Source organism: Ictalurus punctatus, chromosome 7 (genome assembly GCF_001660625.3).
Source record: "Ictalurus punctatus breed USDA103 chromosome 7, Coco_2.0, whole genome shotgun sequence".
In the NCBI taxonomy this organism is placed as follows: Eukaryota; Metazoa; Chordata; class Actinopteri; order Siluriformes; family Ictaluridae; genus Ictalurus; species Ictalurus punctatus.
This window is the reverse complement of record NC_030422.2, coordinates 34,116,583-34,135,099: the sequence shown is the minus strand read 5'-3', so window position 1 is coordinate 34,135,099 and position 18,517 is coordinate 34,116,583. Positions and strand designations below refer to the sequence as shown.

At 39.1% G+C, this 18,517-nt stretch overlaps 1 protein-coding gene across 1 annotated transcript in view; it reads right to left on the bottom strand.

The window, feature by feature from the left end:
• Positions 1 to 12,673: 12,673 nt before the first annotated feature.
• pth1r (parathyroid hormone 1 receptor) overlaps positions 12,674 to 18,517 on the bottom strand; it is a 72,196-nt gene continuing 66,352 nt past the window's right edge. The window contains exons 8-13 of the mRNA XM_053681207.1: positions 18,268 to 18,328; positions 17,998 to 18,064; positions 17,687 to 17,781; positions 16,537 to 16,678; positions 15,354 to 15,395; positions 12,674 to 14,925 (exon numbers count right to left, since the gene is read on the bottom strand). Of these exons, the coding sequence (XP_053537182.1) occupies positions 14,569 to 14,925; positions 15,354 to 15,395; positions 16,537 to 16,678; positions 17,687 to 17,781; positions 17,998 to 18,064; positions 18,268 to 18,328 (764 nt within the window). The 3' untranslated portion in view covers positions 12,674 to 14,568. The remainder of the gene's footprint in view (positions 14,926 to 15,353; positions 15,396 to 16,536; positions 16,679 to 17,686; positions 17,782 to 17,997; positions 18,065 to 18,267; positions 18,329 to 18,517) is intronic.

Here is an 18,517-nt window from a genome sequence, read left to right as displayed (position 1 = left end):
TATTATTATTATTAATAATAATAATAATAATAATAATAATAATAATAATCTGAAAGACATGTGTGTTTTGTCTGGTTTCTGCCCTGTCACCGCCCCTGTATTATTATTGGCTGTTTCCTAAAGTGTCTCAGCTGTTCTGTGTTATCCCCTTTTGATTGTGTTGAGTATTTAAACCCCTCGCATGTCTTTGTTCAGGGTGAAGTATAGTTTGTGTTTTGCCGCTAGTACATACCGAGCCGTTTTGTTCATTGTCCTTGTTTCCCGGTGTTTGGATCCTGCTCTCGTCCTCGTTTCTTTATTTCTCGTCTCTACTTTTCCCCGCTTGCTCATCGCCCGACCCTGTGCATGTTTTTTTTACTACGTTTTAGATTTGTCTGCCTGCCTCTTAATAAAACCTTTACCTCCGCCCTCATTACATGATACACATACACACATACACACACACACACACACACACACACACACACACACACACACACACACACACACACACACAGAGCATGGAAATATCTTGATAAAACACAGGCTGTGTGACAGGGAGAAACAGAGACAGATAGGTACAGTGTGAGAAAGAGAGAGAGAGTAACATCATGACCTTTCAGAAAAGATCCAGATCGCAGGGAACACAGCACACATTCACGTTCGGAATCGTCAGTAAAGGCGCGATGCCAAACAGACAGAGACGGCAGAAAATTAAGGACAAACTGAAGAAGGAGGCAGCGAAAGGGACAGCTTCCTTATCAACTTGTATAATATATATATATATATATATATATATATATATATATATATATATATATATATATATATATATATATATATATATATATATATATATATATATATATATATATATTAGTTATATAGTTATATAGATATACTATATACATATAGTAACCTGCCCCTTGTTACTTAATATGGTAAATGAAGTCCTGTAGCAAAAATTTGTGATATGAGGTCATTAAAATCTTAAATTATCTTTAAAATGAAATTTGAAAGGCAGAAATGACAAGCTAGAGATGCATGTTGAAGTGGAGAGAGAAAAAGAAGAGGTGGAAGATGGAGAAAAAGAGAGAGATGTAAGAGAACAGTCAGAGATGAATGTTGAGGGAGAGAGGGAGAGGGAGAGAGAGACAGACAGACAGAGACAGACAAACAGAGAGACACAGACAGAGACAGACAGAGAGAGAGAGAGCAAGAAGAGGTGGAATCTGACCTGGGACGAGAAGAAGAAAAGGAAGCACCAGACACACAGATTGATGAAAAAGAAAGCAATACAGAATTTGAAAAACTTTTACTACTACTATTTCTGTAAATGTAAACATGAAACACCATTTGTTTATATTAGTGTCGCTCTCATATTCATTATTGTGACCATTATTGTGTCTGTTTACAACGTCGACCAGGGTGATAAAGTAGTAAAGTCATTAATGATAATGATAATGATAATGAGTCTTTATTGATCACATATACATATGCACCGTGAAATTCTTTTCTTCACATAACCCAGCGTATTAGGAAGTTGGGGTCAGAGTGTAGGGTCAGACATGATACAGCGCCCCCTGGAGCAAAGAAGGTTAAGGGTCCAACAGTGGCAGCTTGGCAGTGCTGGGGCTGGAACCTGTGACCTTCCAATCAGTAACCCAGCACACTGATGCTCCAGACCACAACAACCATGTCCAACACCTACTAACCCCCACCACACTGACACTTCAGACCAGAACAACCACGTCCAACACCTACTGACCCCCACCACACTGACACTTCAGACCAGAACAACCACATCCAACACCTACTAACCCCCACCACACTGACACTTCAGACCAGAACAACCACATCCAACACCTACTAACCCCCACCACACTGACACTTCAGACCAGAACAACCACGTCCAACACCTACTGACCCCCACCACACTGACACTCCAGACCAGAACAACCACGTCCAACACCTACTGACCCCCACCACACTGACACTTCAGACCAGAACAACCACGTCCAACACCTACTGACCCCCACCACACTGACACTCCAGACCAGAACAACCACGTCCAACACCTACTGACCCCCACCACACTGACACTCCAGACCAGAACAACCACGTCCAACACCTACTAACCCCCACCACACTGACACTTCAGACCAGAACAACCACGTCCAACACCTACTAACCCCCACCACACTGACACTTCAGACCAGAACAACCACATCCAACACCTACTAACCCCCACCACACTGACACTTCAGACCAGAACAACCACATCCAACACCTACTAACCCCCACCACACTGACACTTCAGACCAGAACAACCACGTCCAACACCTACTGACCCCCACCACACTGACACTTCAGACCAGAACAACCACGTCCAACACCTACTAACCCCCACCACACTGACACTTCAGACCAGAACAACCACGTCCAACACCTACTAACCCCCACCACACTGACACTCCAGACCAGAACAACCACGTCCAACACCTACTAACCCCCACCACACTGACACTTCAGACCAGAACAACCACATCCAACACCTACTAACCCCCACCACACTGACACTTCAGACCAGAACAACCACATCCAACACCTACTAACCCCCACCACACTGACACTTCAGACCAGAACAACCACGTCCAACACCTACTGACCCCCACCACACTGACACTTCAGACCAGAACAACCACGTCCAACACCTACTAACCCCCACCACACTGACACTCCAGACCAGAACAACCACGTCCAACACCTACTAACCCCCACCACACTGACACTTCAGACCAGAACAACCACATCCAACACCTACTAACCGCCACCACACTGACACTTCAGACCAGAACAACCACGTCCAACACCTACTGACCCACACCACACTGACACTTCAGACCAGAACAACCACGTCCAACACCTACTGACCCCCACCACACTGACACTTCAGACCAGAACAACCACGTCCAACACCTACTAACCCCCACCACACTGACACTTCTGACCAGAACAACCACGTCCAACACCTACTGACCCCCACCACACTGACACTTCAGACCAGAACAACCACGTCCAACACCTACTAACCCCCACCACACTGACACTTCAGACCAGAACAACCACGTCCAACACCTACTAACACCACCACACTGACACTCCAGACCAGAACAACCTCCAATACCTACTAACCCCCACCACACTGATGCTCCAGATCAGAAGAACTACGTCCAACACCTACTAACCCCCACAACACTGACACTCCAGACCAGAAGAACAAAGTCCAACACCTACTAACCCCCACCACACTGACACTCCAGACCACAACAACCAAGTCCAACACCTACTAACCCCCACCACACTGACACTCCAGACCAGAACAACCATGTCCAACACCTACTAACCCCCACCACACTGATGCTCCAGACCAGAACAACCTCCAACACTAACTAACCCCCACCACACTGACACTCCAGACCAGAAGAACTACGTCCAACACCTACTAACCACCACCACACTGACACTCCAAACCAGAAGAACAAAGTCCAACACCTACTGACCCCCACCACACTGACACTCCAGACCACAACAACCAAGTCCAACACCTACTAACCCCCACCACACTGACACTCCAGACCAGAACAACCACGTCCAACACCTACTAACCCCCACCACACTGATGCTCCAGACCAGAACAACCTCCAACACCTACTAACCCCCACCACACTGATGCTCCAGACCAGAACAACCTCCAACACCTACTAACCCCCACCACACTGATGCTCCAGACCAGAAGAACTACGTCCAACACCTACTAACCCCCACCACACTGACACTCCAGACCAGAAGAACAAAGTCCAACACCTACTAACCCCCACCACACTGACGCTCCAGACCACAACAACCAAGTCCAACACCTACTAACCCCCACCACACTGACACTCCAGACCACAACAACCAACTCCAACACCTACTAACCCCCACCACACTGACACTCCAGACCAGAAGAACCAAAGTGCTCTCCCAGAAAGGGTTGGTTTAAACGTTGATCCTCAGTTTCTCTCTCCATACTGTATCTGCTTTATCACTTACATTACGTTGGTGAATTGCTTTCAGAACACATTATTATAAAACCTTCTCTCCTGCTGAAATCAATGTGTTCATTAACTCCCAAGATCAACAGAGGACTAGTAATCAGAGGCTGACCTAAAACAGGTGTGATCTCAATTACTGGAAAAAGATCTTTATTATCAGGGATTAAAATCCCTGCACCAATCTCCTCAAAGCTAATTTACCAAGAAATTCACTAGCAAAATAAATTAATCTAAGCCTAGCGACTTTCTCCAAATTTTGTAAATCATATCCTGATTCCTTTATAATAATTTTTAACTTAAAAAGTTTTCCATGACGCAATAGGTTCATTAGACCCGGAATCTCTTCCCCAGAGAACTCAGAATACAATCGGTTCCTCCAACAACCAGTGAAGTGAAGTTGCTGGTTCTATCTGCTAACAGAAAAAAAAAACACAAAACAAAACCTAAGCTTTAAATAAACTTTGATAAAAGAAGAGAATTCCATTAAAATGCATCCTTTTATGATCCATTAAAAACAAAGCTAAAGCTAGTTCCATACCACCCACTTTTCCTAAAATACTTAATGCCAACGGTCTCCACACAAGTGTAAAAGGTCTCTTTAAAAGTTTCTGGATATATTGGAGACAGGAGATAGGTGGGGAGATTAACTAGACCTCGGCCTCTTTCCTCCTTGGGCAAAAACAGAATGCTTTTCGGTATCCAGTAGTACTTATCCTGGAAAAAGTCCCCCAGTTCTCTCTGAATATTTGCAAGATGTCCATTTAGGGATCTACACAAGAGCTCTATGCCATAGTGAAGATGCCACAAGGTTATTAATGATAAGAATATGCCTTCTATATGACATTTGAAGGAGTAAACATTTCCATTTTTCCAAACATCTTTTTACTTTCTCAAGTAGACTTTCCTAACGTTCTCCTTTAAAAAAAAAATCATTTCCCAAATAGACACCAAGGTGTTTTAGACCGCCTCTAATCCAGAGCAGTCCTCCAGCTAGTCTGGGAAGGTCAGCACTCCAGCTTCCACTAATAAGGCTTCACTTTTCACCCAATTAACCTTAGCGGAGGAAATATGTCTAAAGTCGTGTCTAAATGTCATATGTTTAAAGATAAAAATAATTATTACAACCAGGGGAAGCCAGACCTTTTTAAACGAGCTTGTAATTTATTAAATAACGGCTCTATGGCTAGACATGGCACATCCTGGCCTAGCCTTGATCAAGAGAGATCAGCCCAGTGTTGACTCCCAAAAGTTTAGAAGCATCCAAAACATCCCTAATTAAATCAAATCAAAATCTCTCAACTGGCCCATAATGTTGCCTAGTCTTACGGCCAGAGCCTTAGACAGAATTTTATATTCAGAAACGGGGCACCAATTCCTGATACTCTGAAGATCGCCCTTTTTAGATAACAAGGTGATGACTGCTCTTCTACAGTGTCAGGAGTTCTCCTTTCAGACTGTCATTAGGAACTTTCAGCAGATCCACGCCGATGATGGACCATAGAGTAACCCATCAGTTCCAGGAGATTTACCATCGTCCATGCTCATCATGGTGGTATGAAGCTCTTGTAATGACAAAGTCTGTTCTTGCTCCTCGTTCACGTTCATGGCAAGCGGCTATACCTCATTCCACCAATTCACGTAGGTAAAGGTCTGAATAGACCTCTACAGCACAGCTATGTATATCACCAGGCTCGGTGAGCACTCGCCGTGTAGCTGTGCGTAAAGAGTGAATAATTCTGCTCTGACCATTTTTCATTTCCAAATTAAAAAAAGAGTTTTGAAGGAAAGCAGCTGCTGGCCCATCCTCAACGGCTTCGCTCACAGACGCAGCTTGTTCCGTGCTTGTACCTGCATCAGTTAAAGTATGAGGTAAAGCATTTAACTGCAGGATCAGAAGTTTCAAAGACTGTGTAATCAAAGCCATTGATTCTGAATTTAAAATCCAGGTCTACTAAATGAGACTACACGCTTCAGAAACACCGACTTCTAACGGCGAACTTTCGTGATAGTGGAAACTAGTTTATGTAGCATGACAGTTCTTGCGCAGGGATCTGATCTTTTACAAATGGACGAACGTTAGACAGTGTGATCTTTTTAGAAGGGATAGTCAGAGGAAAAGCAGGTAGCAGTGAGCCGTTTGATGCGACGCCACTTTGGACGACTTCGTTTACCTTTTCGACAGAATTCAGAAAATGAACGATTGCGTTGTTCATCCGCGAGGACGAAACAATATTGTCACGACCCGCAATCTCTCCCACCGCGTGCCAAACAGCACTGCTCCACAACAGCTACAGACTCTACTCTTACTCCATGACACTGCCTTACATTTTCAAAACTCATTATGCTCGGATGCATCATGTCTCCCAGAGAGACGCCGGGTGCTGACTTTAAATCCTAACGTAATGTAATGTAACCAAGAACACGTATAAGACATGGAGAAAAAAGATAGAAAAAGTTTGAGCACACGTACAAGACACAAACGACTATCACTCGCACTCATCATGCTCCGCCCACTCAGAGAGAGAGAGAGAGAGAGAGAGAGATAGAAAGACAGACAGGTATGAAGAAAGAGACTGAGAGAAAAAGAGACAGATACAGAACAGCACAGTGATGTTATTTACATGGAAATTAGTGATGCATATGGAGGAGTCCACCTGTCCAACTGAGAAACACACACACACACACACACACACATACACACACTGTAGTGTCCAAGAGACAGTCTGTAGGGTAAAGAACATCATATGTTAATGTTAGTGTGTGATTATATAACAGAACTGCAGGTGAACACACGCACACACACACTGTAGTGTCCAGGAGACAGGCTGTAGGGTAAAGAACATCATATGTTAATGTTAGTGTGTGATTATATAACAGAGCTGCAGGTGCACCCCATAAACACACACACACACACACACACACACACACAGTAATGAAGAGTAATATGTCATTCTGAGTTCAGCTACGCTGTTACTCAGTAACCTCTGGTGATCTTTTGCTCTCTCCTCTTATTCCTTTCACAGCGGCTAAAGTGGAAGTGAATACGGTGTCGGAGAAAGTGGAAGGAGAGAAGAAGAAAGAGAAAGAAGGAAAGAAGGCAGCAAAGGAGAAGGAGGGCAAAGGAGAGGAGAAGAAAAGTGAATCCGAGGAAGGGAAGGGTGAAAAAGGGGGCGGGGCCAAAAAATCAGCAAAGAAGTGATCGTGCTAAACTTTTTTTCTAGTGCAATGTTTTATTTATTTCCTTTTTTACAAAAAAAAAAACCCTGATTGGTTTAAAGACGAGTTTTTGTATTTTATTGTAAATTTGTAAATATATTTTAAAAATAAAGATGTTTCCTGTACGCTTGTGGAGTAAACACTTGATTTTTGGTTTAAGTTTTAGACGGGTTTATATTCAAGTCATGTCAGATCTTTTCCCACCTTTAACGTGAAACAGCAGCCAACATCGTCATCGTGCTGGAAGCTGAGACTTATCTTCATCTTCATCTTCTTCCTTCATCTTCGTCTTCATCTGTCTGACAGACGCCTACAGGTTTAGTGCTGAAATAGATCGGCATTTGGAGATATCCATGATTCCATTTATCCTGGCTACAGCCCCAGTTCCAGCTGAAGAGAAGCAGAACTATAGCATGATGCTGCCACCACCATGCTTCACCATGAGGACGGTGTTCTTCAGGTGATAAGTTGTCTTGTTCTTGTATTAAACTTATCTTTTAAGTTTAGGTTTGGTTTTGTTTCATGAGAAAATGCTTCCATTGAGCCGCCCTACCCCATCGTCCAAACATCTGAAGAATATGAGAGATTGTTGTCACGTTCAGAGAGTAATCAGTACTTCTGAGATGTTTCTGCAGCTCCTTTAATGTTGCTTGAGGTCTTTTGGTAAGTCTCTTGGTGGTCTTGAGACTCTTGAGGTCTCTTGGTAAGTAGGGCAGCCTCCCTGGTAAGTTTTTGTCTTGTCCTTTTAGAAATTGTGGAGGGACGTCCTGCTCTTGGTGATGTCACTGCGGTGCACCATTTTTCTCCAGTTGTTTATGATGGCCTTCATGGTGTTCCGTGGTACATCTAATGCATGGTTCTTTTCCACAGTGAGATCCTGTACATGCTTTGTAAGCTCTTCGGCTTCTACAGTCGGATGAAAACAGGATGATTTGAAGAAACTTGTACAGAAACATTCAGTGTTTTTTGCGGGTTAATTAGAGTCACAGCTTTGCCCGAGCCATATCGTGCCTGGTTTCCCTTTGAAGCTAAGCAGGGTTGAGTCTGGTCGGTACCTGGACAGGAGACCTCGTGGGGAAAACTAAGGTTGCTGCTGGAAGTGGGATTAGTGAGGCCAGCAGGGGGCGCTCACCCTGTGGTCTGTGTGGGGTCTAATGCCCCAGTATAGTGATGGGGACACTATACTGTAAAAACAGCAGCGTCTTTTGGATGAGATGTTAAACCGAGGTCCTGACTCTCTGTGGCCATTAAAAATCACTTATGGTAAAGAGTAGGGGTATAACCCCGGGGTCCTGCCCAAATTCCCCATTGGCCTTCTCCATCACCCCCTAATAATCTCCCTCTCTGAACTGGCTACATCACTCTCTCTCCTCCACTAATAGCTGGTGTGTGGTGGGAGTTCTGGAGCACTACGGCTGCTGTCGCATCGTCCAGGTGGAGGATACACACTAGTGTTGGTTGAGGAGAACCCACCCACCCACCCCATTACTATGTAAAGTGCTTTGAGTGTCTAAAAAAAAGTGCTATATAAATGTAGCTGTAACTAACTTACAGCTGTATGATAAATATTTTTGAACATTTCGATAGTGCTGTGTTTCTTTAAATTAATGTAGGTAAATTTACTTATCTGGCTAGTCTAGTCTAGATCCTAGTCAGGATCAGCTGGTCGTTAGGATTACAGTTCATTTTTAATGTTAACTTTGTTTAATTGTGAGAAAAGTTAGCTAGCAATTTTCCTTTTGTACACATTAAAACCTACACACAGCAGAAACCCCCAATACATTAGCACTGGTTAGCTAGCTAGTTATAATAATTATTATTATTTAAATCTAGCTAAACATCTAATGATCTGGTGTGAAGATCTGACCGTTATGTTTAGATTACATCAGACACAATAATCACATCGTCTACATGTTTATTTCTGCTTCACAATATAATCAGCACAATATCCAGGTTTACAGTGTTTACATTTACAGAAACAAACAAAAAAAAAAACACCACACACCCCTGTCCACCGCAACACACACATTACTACATAATACACACACACAGAGAGAGAGAGAGAGAGAGAGAGAGAGAGAGAGAAAATTAAGACAGAAAGATTGACATGTGGAGGTGTAAGGATAAGAAAGAGAAAGAAATTAAGACAGAAAGAAAGGAAGAAAGAACGGAAGAAAAGAAAGAAAGAAAAACAGAGAAAGAACAAAGAGAAAGAAAGAAATTAAGACAGAAAGATTGACTTGTGGAGGTGTAAGGATAAGTAAGAGAAAGAAATTAAGACAGAAAGAAAGTAATAAGAAAGAATGAAAGAAAGAAAGAAAGAAAGAAGGGAAATGTTTCATGTGTGAAGGTCAGAAAAAGGAAAAACAAAAGAAAGATAGCATGTAGGTCAGATCTTGTATGCTAGTTACTGATTAGCTGTTTTACTAGCTGATTAGCCGGTTTGCCAGCTGATTAGTTGTTTTACTAGCTGATTAGCCGGTTTGCTAGCTGATTAGCTGTTTTACTAGCTGATTAGCCGGTTTGCCAGCTGATTAGCTGTTTTACTAGCTGATTAGCCGGTTTGCTAGCTGATTAGTTGTTTTACTAGCTGATTAGCCGGTTTGCTAGCTGATTAGCTGTTTTACTAGCTGATTAGCCGGTTTGCCAGCTGATTAGCTGTTTTACTAGCTGATTAGCCAGTTTGCTAGCTGATTAAGGTTTAGCAGCTCTTTGTGGTGATTCTAATAAACACTCAGATATTTAAAGCGCTAGTGTTTGAGACGTGAGATGCGATTAGCGGCGGATAAACAGCTAGTGGAATTTAATAAAGCTGAGAGAAACATCAAACTGAATTATATTCACCTGAACATCAACACATCGTCCACTTTATCTACACTTCTGCCAGAACCTTCCAGTTTTATTCACTTCTAGCTTTTAAAACAAATTATCTCAAGCTTTCATTTCTAGAAAGAAGCTAAATTTTCTCCCAATTTCAAGCTTGTAATTATTATTTTAAAAAGTGCAGAAATAATATTATATTGATAATAATCCAATAATTTGGGGAAACAAATGAAAAATTGAACTATAATCAAGATATTTTATGTAAAGTTTGTATTTATATGATTATGTTAAATTTAACATTAAACGGTGTGTGACATTTTTAAAAACAATCATTACAAGCTTTAAATTGTCTCATATTTTATTATTTTTAGTTTTTATTTGAGAATAAAGCAAAAATATGTTTTGATTTATCTCAATTTCAAATTAGTAAAAAGTTCCAGAAATAAATATTTCTTAAAATTCTTTTCTTTTATTAATATTATAATGAAAAATATTAGATACATTCTATTTATATATATTGGCACCCTTGGTAAATATGAGCAAAGAAGGTTGTGAAAGATTTTTCTTATTGATCTTTTGTTTAAAAAATTTTACAAAAATACTCTGCTCTAATGGATATCAAACAATTGCAAACACAACACAGGTTTATCAAAAAATATATCTTTGTTAATTATAGGTGTGCAACAATTGTCACCCCTATGAATTGATATGAGAAAAATATATTTTAAGCATATTCCCATTGATATTTAAAATTTTTTAGTACACCTGGGTGACTAGGAACAGGAAATTTTTCAACCATGACTTCCTGTTCCACAGGGGTGTAAATATGAGGTGACACACAGGCCACATTCCCTTAGTCATTCATAACACTGGGTAAGTCCAAGAATATAGCTGTGATGTGCAGCAAAAGGTTGTTGAGCTTCACACAATGGGGCGTGTCTATAAGAAAATAGCACAAGCATTGAAAACGCCCATTTCCACCATCAGGGCAATAATTAAGAAGTTCCAGTCAACTGGAAATGTTATGAATCGACCTGGAATTGGACGTGTGTCTATATCGTCTCAACGCACTGTGAAGAGGACGGTTCGAGTGGATAAAACATCTCCAAGGATCACAGCTGGAGAACTGCAGAAGTTAGTTGTGTCTTGGGGTCAGAAAGTCTCCAAAACTACAATCTGAAGTCTCCTACATCACCACAAGCTGTTTGGAAGGGTTTGAAGAAAAAAGCCTCTACTGTCATCCAAAAACAAACTGGAGCGTCTTCAGTGTGCCGACACTACTGGAGCTTCAGATGGGATCGGGTTCGATGGTCAGATGAAACCAGAATAGAGCTTTTTGGTAATAAACACAGAGGTGGTTTTGGTCACACAGAGAGGTAGCCATATGGAAAAGTACCTCATGCCCACGGTTAAATATGGAGGAGGATCTTTAATGTTTTGGGCTGTTTTTCTGCCAGAGGACCTGGACATTTTGTTAGGATACATGGCATCATGGACTCTACCAAATATCAACAGATATTAAATGAAACCCTGACTGCCTCTGGCAGAAAGCTTCAAATGGGCCGTGGTTGGATCTTCCAGCAGGACAATGATCCAAAACATCATCAGAATCAACACAGAAATGGTTTACTGACCACAAAATCAAGGTCCTGCCCTGACCATCCCAGTCCCCTGACCTGAACCCCATAGAAACCCTGTGGGGAGAACTGAAGAGGAGACTCCACCAGCGTGGACCTCGAAATGTGAAGGATCTGGAGAGATTCTGTATGGAGGAACGCTCTCAGATCCCTCACCATGTATTCTCCAACCTCATCAGGCATTATAGGAGAAGACTCAGAGCTGTTGCACATCTATATTTAACAAATATATATATATTTTTGGATAAACCTGTGTTGTGTTTGCAATTGTTTGATATCCATGAGAGCAGAGTAATTTTGTGAATTTTTTTAACAAAACAATAAAGACAAATTTTCACAGCCTTCTTTGCTCATATGTACAGAGGGTGGCAATTTTTTTGCACTGTCATGACGATGAACATAATTATGGGATATTGCTGCTTCAGCTTTGTAAAGATTTTATGTAGGTACACATCCATCTGTTGAACATATTGTAGGTTAGAACTGATCATCGACACACTCACCATCATTAATGCCCCACGAATATAAAAATAAAACACCTTATAAACAATTAATTCCTTCATTATTCTGTGCAACTTTGTTTTTTTTTAATACTGGTCAATAAAATAATAATTCCTCACAGTGAGATCACACACACACACACATACATACATACATACATACACACACACACACACACACACACACACACACACACACACTATATATATATATATATATATATATATATATATATATATATATATATATATATATATATATATATATATATAATTACATGTATAGATACACATAAGGTGCTAATACTTAGAATTATTTTTACTGTAATATAAACAATTTAGCTTTTAATTCAGTAAACAATACCGCGCGGAAACTCTGAGAAAAAACAAAAAATGTACAAAAAAAAAAAGCACCCAGAAGAATGTTTTACCTTTTAAAATATTTACAGGAAATAAAAAGAATTTTAAAGACCATGACACTTTTACAGTTTTTAAAATAAAAAAGCATACTATTTTAGACACTTGCAACAGATTTTTGTAAAATAAAGCACAACAAAATATGAAAGCTTTCAAATCTGCTAATTTCTGAAAACAATTACGTGTAAAAACAAACAAACAAACAAACAAAAAACAACAACACACTTTGTAACTTTTTAAAGCAACATTGCTAATTTAATAAAATTCTTTCTAAAAAAAATTCCATTAAATGTTCCAAAATGATCATATGATCATATCATATCATTTTCCTCAAGTGAGTAAAATAAACCTTCAATGTAAAAGTATCCTGGGTCTAGAGCTAGCTAACATGCTCCGTTAGCTAGTTAGCAACCGACAAATATTTAGGATGTTTTCTTTAAACTAGAACAAATTTTGCTAGATGAAATATTCAGTTACTTAGCTGTGCAGACAGCTAGCCAGCCAGCTGAGGATTATGTTTAGTTTTAAGAAGCTTTAAGTTTGATTGTGTAAAAGTCAACTAGCAATGTCACTTTAATAAGTCGTCAGTGTACCGTAGCACTAAGATCCCTTTCTAGTTGCCATAACGTTACAGAAGCGTTAGCACAACGGCGGCTCTTTTCACGCACAATACCAACATTTTTCTGTTTTAGGTTTTTTAATTTTGTTTGTAAACATTTTGACCTGCACGAATGCAAACCTTGACACACTTTTACACACTGAGTCGATTTACGGATTTTAAGCTTTTACTATACATTTTTTTAAAAAATCCAATAAATAAATATAACATTTGTTTTGAGATGAAGGTTAATCTGCAAAAGGAGATAAAATTGAAACTGACAAAGTTTAAGCGATAATGAAACACTGGATGTTTAAATAAAATCAAAATAGAAATGTCTTTATATGAATTCATTAGATTTTCCAATCAGATAATTCAGTTCCAGTTTTTTGCCGTCAATTAGTGCTAGCTATTGTTAGCAGAATAGAGGGTTAGCTAAGTTAGCTAGTTATGTGACAAAAACTAGCTGATTAGCTGCATCTTCCTTCTTCCTGTTAGCTTATTTCCTAAACTGTCTGTATGTAATGAGTGAATGTGTGGAATCCTTGAGAGGAAGTGAGGTCATGACAAAAACATACATCAATTTGACCTCCAAATAAATCTGACAAATAGCAAACATTTTCAAACTAGAGGGGAAATTAACAAGCCAGCGTTTCAATGCTAAGCAACGACAACATAGCGACAAGTACGGACACGCGCATGCTAACGGCTATGAAGCACAGAAATGGAGGATTCTAGGAACGAGATGGATTTGCTGAGATGCTGTAGGTCTGAAAAAGGTCACGTGTTCTTTAAAACGTTTCATGAAAGATTTTTTCTTTAAGAGATTTTTTTTTCTTAAAAAAACTAACTGAAGGATTATTCTGGTGTAAAAGTAAACGTTACGACTTCCATGTGAAATGATAAACTTGTGTGAGAAGCTCGATAACGAGCGACATGAACCTGAAGATACCTGAAGTTATTATGGTTACTTCAAAAAAAATTACCTTAAAAAGTTTCAGCTACAACAACAACAAAAAATGAGTTTTCTCTAAAGTACTCACGTGAGAAGAACGTAAAAACACCTGATTTTTTTTTCCAAAAAAAATGCACCACGTAATCACACATTTGACTATACAGAATACATTTATACAATATTGTACATATTAAATATCATCTTCATCTGAGAGCAATGAATTTTGAATATTGTCTTCTGAATTCTGCTGGTGGTCCAGAGTTCCTTCATTAGCCTTTAAACACTAGGCTTATAGAGCAAACTCCTCCGAGAGCAGATCCTGAGGTTCTTTGTAACAGCTATCAAGTCACATGACCGTTTCCCGCTCTTCCTCCACCAACGGAGCGGGTTTTTCGTCCATCACCATCTTGGACGGCTCATCCTCCTGCACGTGGAGTTCGTGAGCAGATGACGGGTTGGACTGGTCCGACACTGAGCCGTTCTTCACATAGCCCGGAAGGTTCCGGTGCCCGTTGGTGGTAGCAGTAGCATTAGCAGGCGTAAGCCGCATGCTGACGTCACGCTGCCGCGACGTCACGTTGGTCACGCTGGTGTGGGAAACCATCGGGCCGTAGCTGTACGTGCTACTACCGCTGCGTGCTTTCCGCTTAAAGTCCAACGCCAGCGTCCTCCGGCTCCACGACTTCTTAATCTCCGCCTGGACCTGGACACGACACAAAAGTTAGCATTTGTGTTACAGTTTAAACAGCATCACTAACAATTCATTACAACTGATTTATTTGCTAATATAAAATTTGTAACTACTTGTTTACTCACTATCTTAAACAGTCACTGAAGATCATGCTGACTACCATAGCTAGCCAGCTAACTAAATAGCCAGGATTAGCATTAGGAAGGTCCAAAAACAAAGCTAATTGTGTGGCCTCTTACTGAAAGGAACGTAACATTATTGAATTTCTTTTTTTTTCTTTTTGTGCTTTGTCATAGTATAATAAGTATGTTTGAATTATTTGTACTAAATATTTAAATATGATGATATTTTAATGTGTTGATGTTGAATTTGAAGGTTATACGGAGGAAGCAATTATGCGTTCAACTATTCAATAAATAGAGTGATGGAAGTGATCTTACCTCTCCATTACAGAAGCAGTAAATAATCGCAACAAAAAAACCCTGCAATGAGGGGAACAAAATCATCTGTCAGTGAATACACACACATACACACACACACTCACGCACACACACACATATACACACGAACGTCAAACATCTGTGATGAGTTACTGATGAGTTACTGAATAGTCACTGAGGAGTTACTGAGAAGTTATTGAGGAGTTACTGTGGAGTGACTGATGAGTTACTGATGAGTTACTGATGAGTTACTGATGAGTTACTGTGGAGTTACTGAGTAGTTACTGATATGTTATTTATGAGTTATTCCTACTCACTGTATTGTAGTTTGTTTTGTGTATATATATATATATATATATATATATATATATATATATATATATATATATATATATATATAATAATTGAATAATATAATATTATTCAATAAATCAAAGACAAAAGACAAGTGAACAGTGAAACATGAAGGTCAGAAAATGGGAAGTAATTTACACAGTGAAATAAACATGAACATTTTTATGGACTCCTAAGAGAAAAAAAAATGAGAAGATGAGTAGGAGAATAAAAAAAGGGAAAACAATCATTATGCACAAATTAAAAACAAAAAAATGGCAGCAAAACAAGAATAAATCCATGGGGGAGAGGGAAAAAAGAATAAAATACAAAAAAAACATCCGTCAGAGGAAAATTTTAAAAAAGAAGAAATATTTGCAACGAGAGAATACATGGGAGGAAAAAATACAAAGATGAAAAGATGCATAAAGAGAATATTTGAGAGGTAAAAATATTATATATAAATATATATATATATATATATATATATATATACACACATATTGCACTGTAACAGGAACAGGACATGATCACATGGTTATAATTTTTTTAGGTGTTTTTCTGATTTAAGTTGTATAAGTTGTATAAGTTGTGAGCTAAACGCTAACCTGGAGGTTGTAAGCTCCTAATCTTTGTTAGCTACATTAGCCTCGTAGCTCTGATATGAAACTAAATAAGGGAAGGCATCTTGGATAATAAGCTTTATTTGGAGTAAGTATGAATCTTCTCTGTAACCTCTGCTCCTCGTTGCTAGGCAACATAACTCGTCACATTCCGACATGTCGTCATTCTCAATGCTGAAACAGATAAAGCAGGCTCTTTAAAAAAAGGAAAAAAAGAAAATCGATACCTGAAAGGAGTTAATGAGCATCTCGCAGTGCATCTGAATCTGCCAGGGGACTCCGGACACCTCCGTGTACGGCATTGCCATGAACACGATGTAGTGAACGCCAAACAGCGGCATCAACACCAGCGTCGACTTCAGCAGCTTCCTGCACACAAACAACAACAACAACAACAATCATCATCATGACATGGCAACTACAATAAATAAAGTCAAATTAATACATTACATTTTTAAAAAAATTGTGGTTCAGTAATTAAATATTTAACATCACACAACACAAAAAATTGGCAAAAAAACTTTTTAATTAATAAATAATAAATTAATAAGACTAAATAAATACACTGCATATAAGCCAAGCAATTGTGTGAAATTAAAATTGTGTAATTACTGTTATTTGTGTCAATTACCTCATTATTATTATTATTATTATTATTATTATTATTATTATTATTATTAACAAATTAACCATATTAAATGATAATAAATTAGCTTGGAAGCTTCAGACAGTAAAATAAAAACTTCAGTAATTAGCAAGTCAATACTCGCTATATAACACAACCCCAAAAACTTAAACCCACAAAAAAACTGTTTATTCATTAATATGTTAATGACACTGAATTAATATATTATTAGCTAATATTTTTTTTAAATGTTGGCCCGATTAATAAAAAAACCTGATAAACTACCCAAAAACAGAAGTGAAACAAAGATCACAACTGTCAGTGAAAAGTGACATAAAGCACCAACACTGACGTTTAACTTGTAATTTTCCTACACGAAAAAAGACCTACAAAAAAAAGTTAATTTACAAAAATAAATTATGATTAATCAGAATCCCAGCACCTTCTAAACATGTTGTTTATTTAGTATTTTAATGATTTATTATATGAATTAAAGTCATTCATGCTGTTGGAAAAGAAGCGAAAGTCTGAAACCATAAACAAGACAACATAAATAATATAAATAAATAAATAAATAAATAAAGATCAGCTTGTCGGTAATAAGCTGATGTTACAAATCAACACTGAATATGAAAATAGACTATACATTAAAGCAAAAATTAGCCATTAAAAGAATAAAATATAAAAGTGTAAGTGCTCTGACTGAATGGTGTGTGTGTGAATGTTGTGTGTGTGAGGAGGTGACGGTTCACCTGTACTGCTGTCTGCTGTCACAGCGGCCCGCGTTACTCTCCCTCAGCTTCGTAGCCAAAACTCGGATGATGTTCAAGAAGAGCAGGAAATTAATCTTTAAAATAAAAATAATCACCGTTCATACATTATTCACTTAACCGTAGTTATAAATTCATCACGTCTGTTTGTAGTGAAATGCCAGAGTTCTACAGTAACAGTAATGTTACACCACCCTGAATACTGTGTTCTGATTGGTCAGGAGGTGTCGGTTAGTTTTGTAATGCGCTCGTTATCATTTCTATAGTAACAGCTCGTTCACAAGGAAACTCACCGCGATGGCTGTCAGAATGGGGATCTGCGCGATCCATTTCAGATTACCAGCACTCAGGTCCCAGCATCTGCGTCACACACACACACACACACACACACACACACACACACACACACACACACATTTTTTCATTCTTAAAAAACAGGTCAACATCTCAACACTAATGTGACTGACAGACTATACTCAATATTTCTAACAGTGAACAGTGTGTACGTGTGTGTGTGTGTGTGTGTGTGTGTGTGTGTGTGTGTGTGTGTGTGTATTACTCACTCAGTGTCAGCGAGAGTGGCTCGAACACTTGCCCATATGGTGACGAACATAGCGGGGACGCCTGGAACACAGGAGAGTGAGAACGAATCACAAACAGTCAATCATGAGCTGTGACTCGTTAAAAGCTGACAGTAATAAACAATTCATTAATTAATTAAAGTGGTGTGTGTGTGTGAGTGTGTGTGTGTGTGAGAGAGAGAGAAAACTGCAGGCTTTGTATTCTTCAATACATTCCCCACGTCAGCATGGA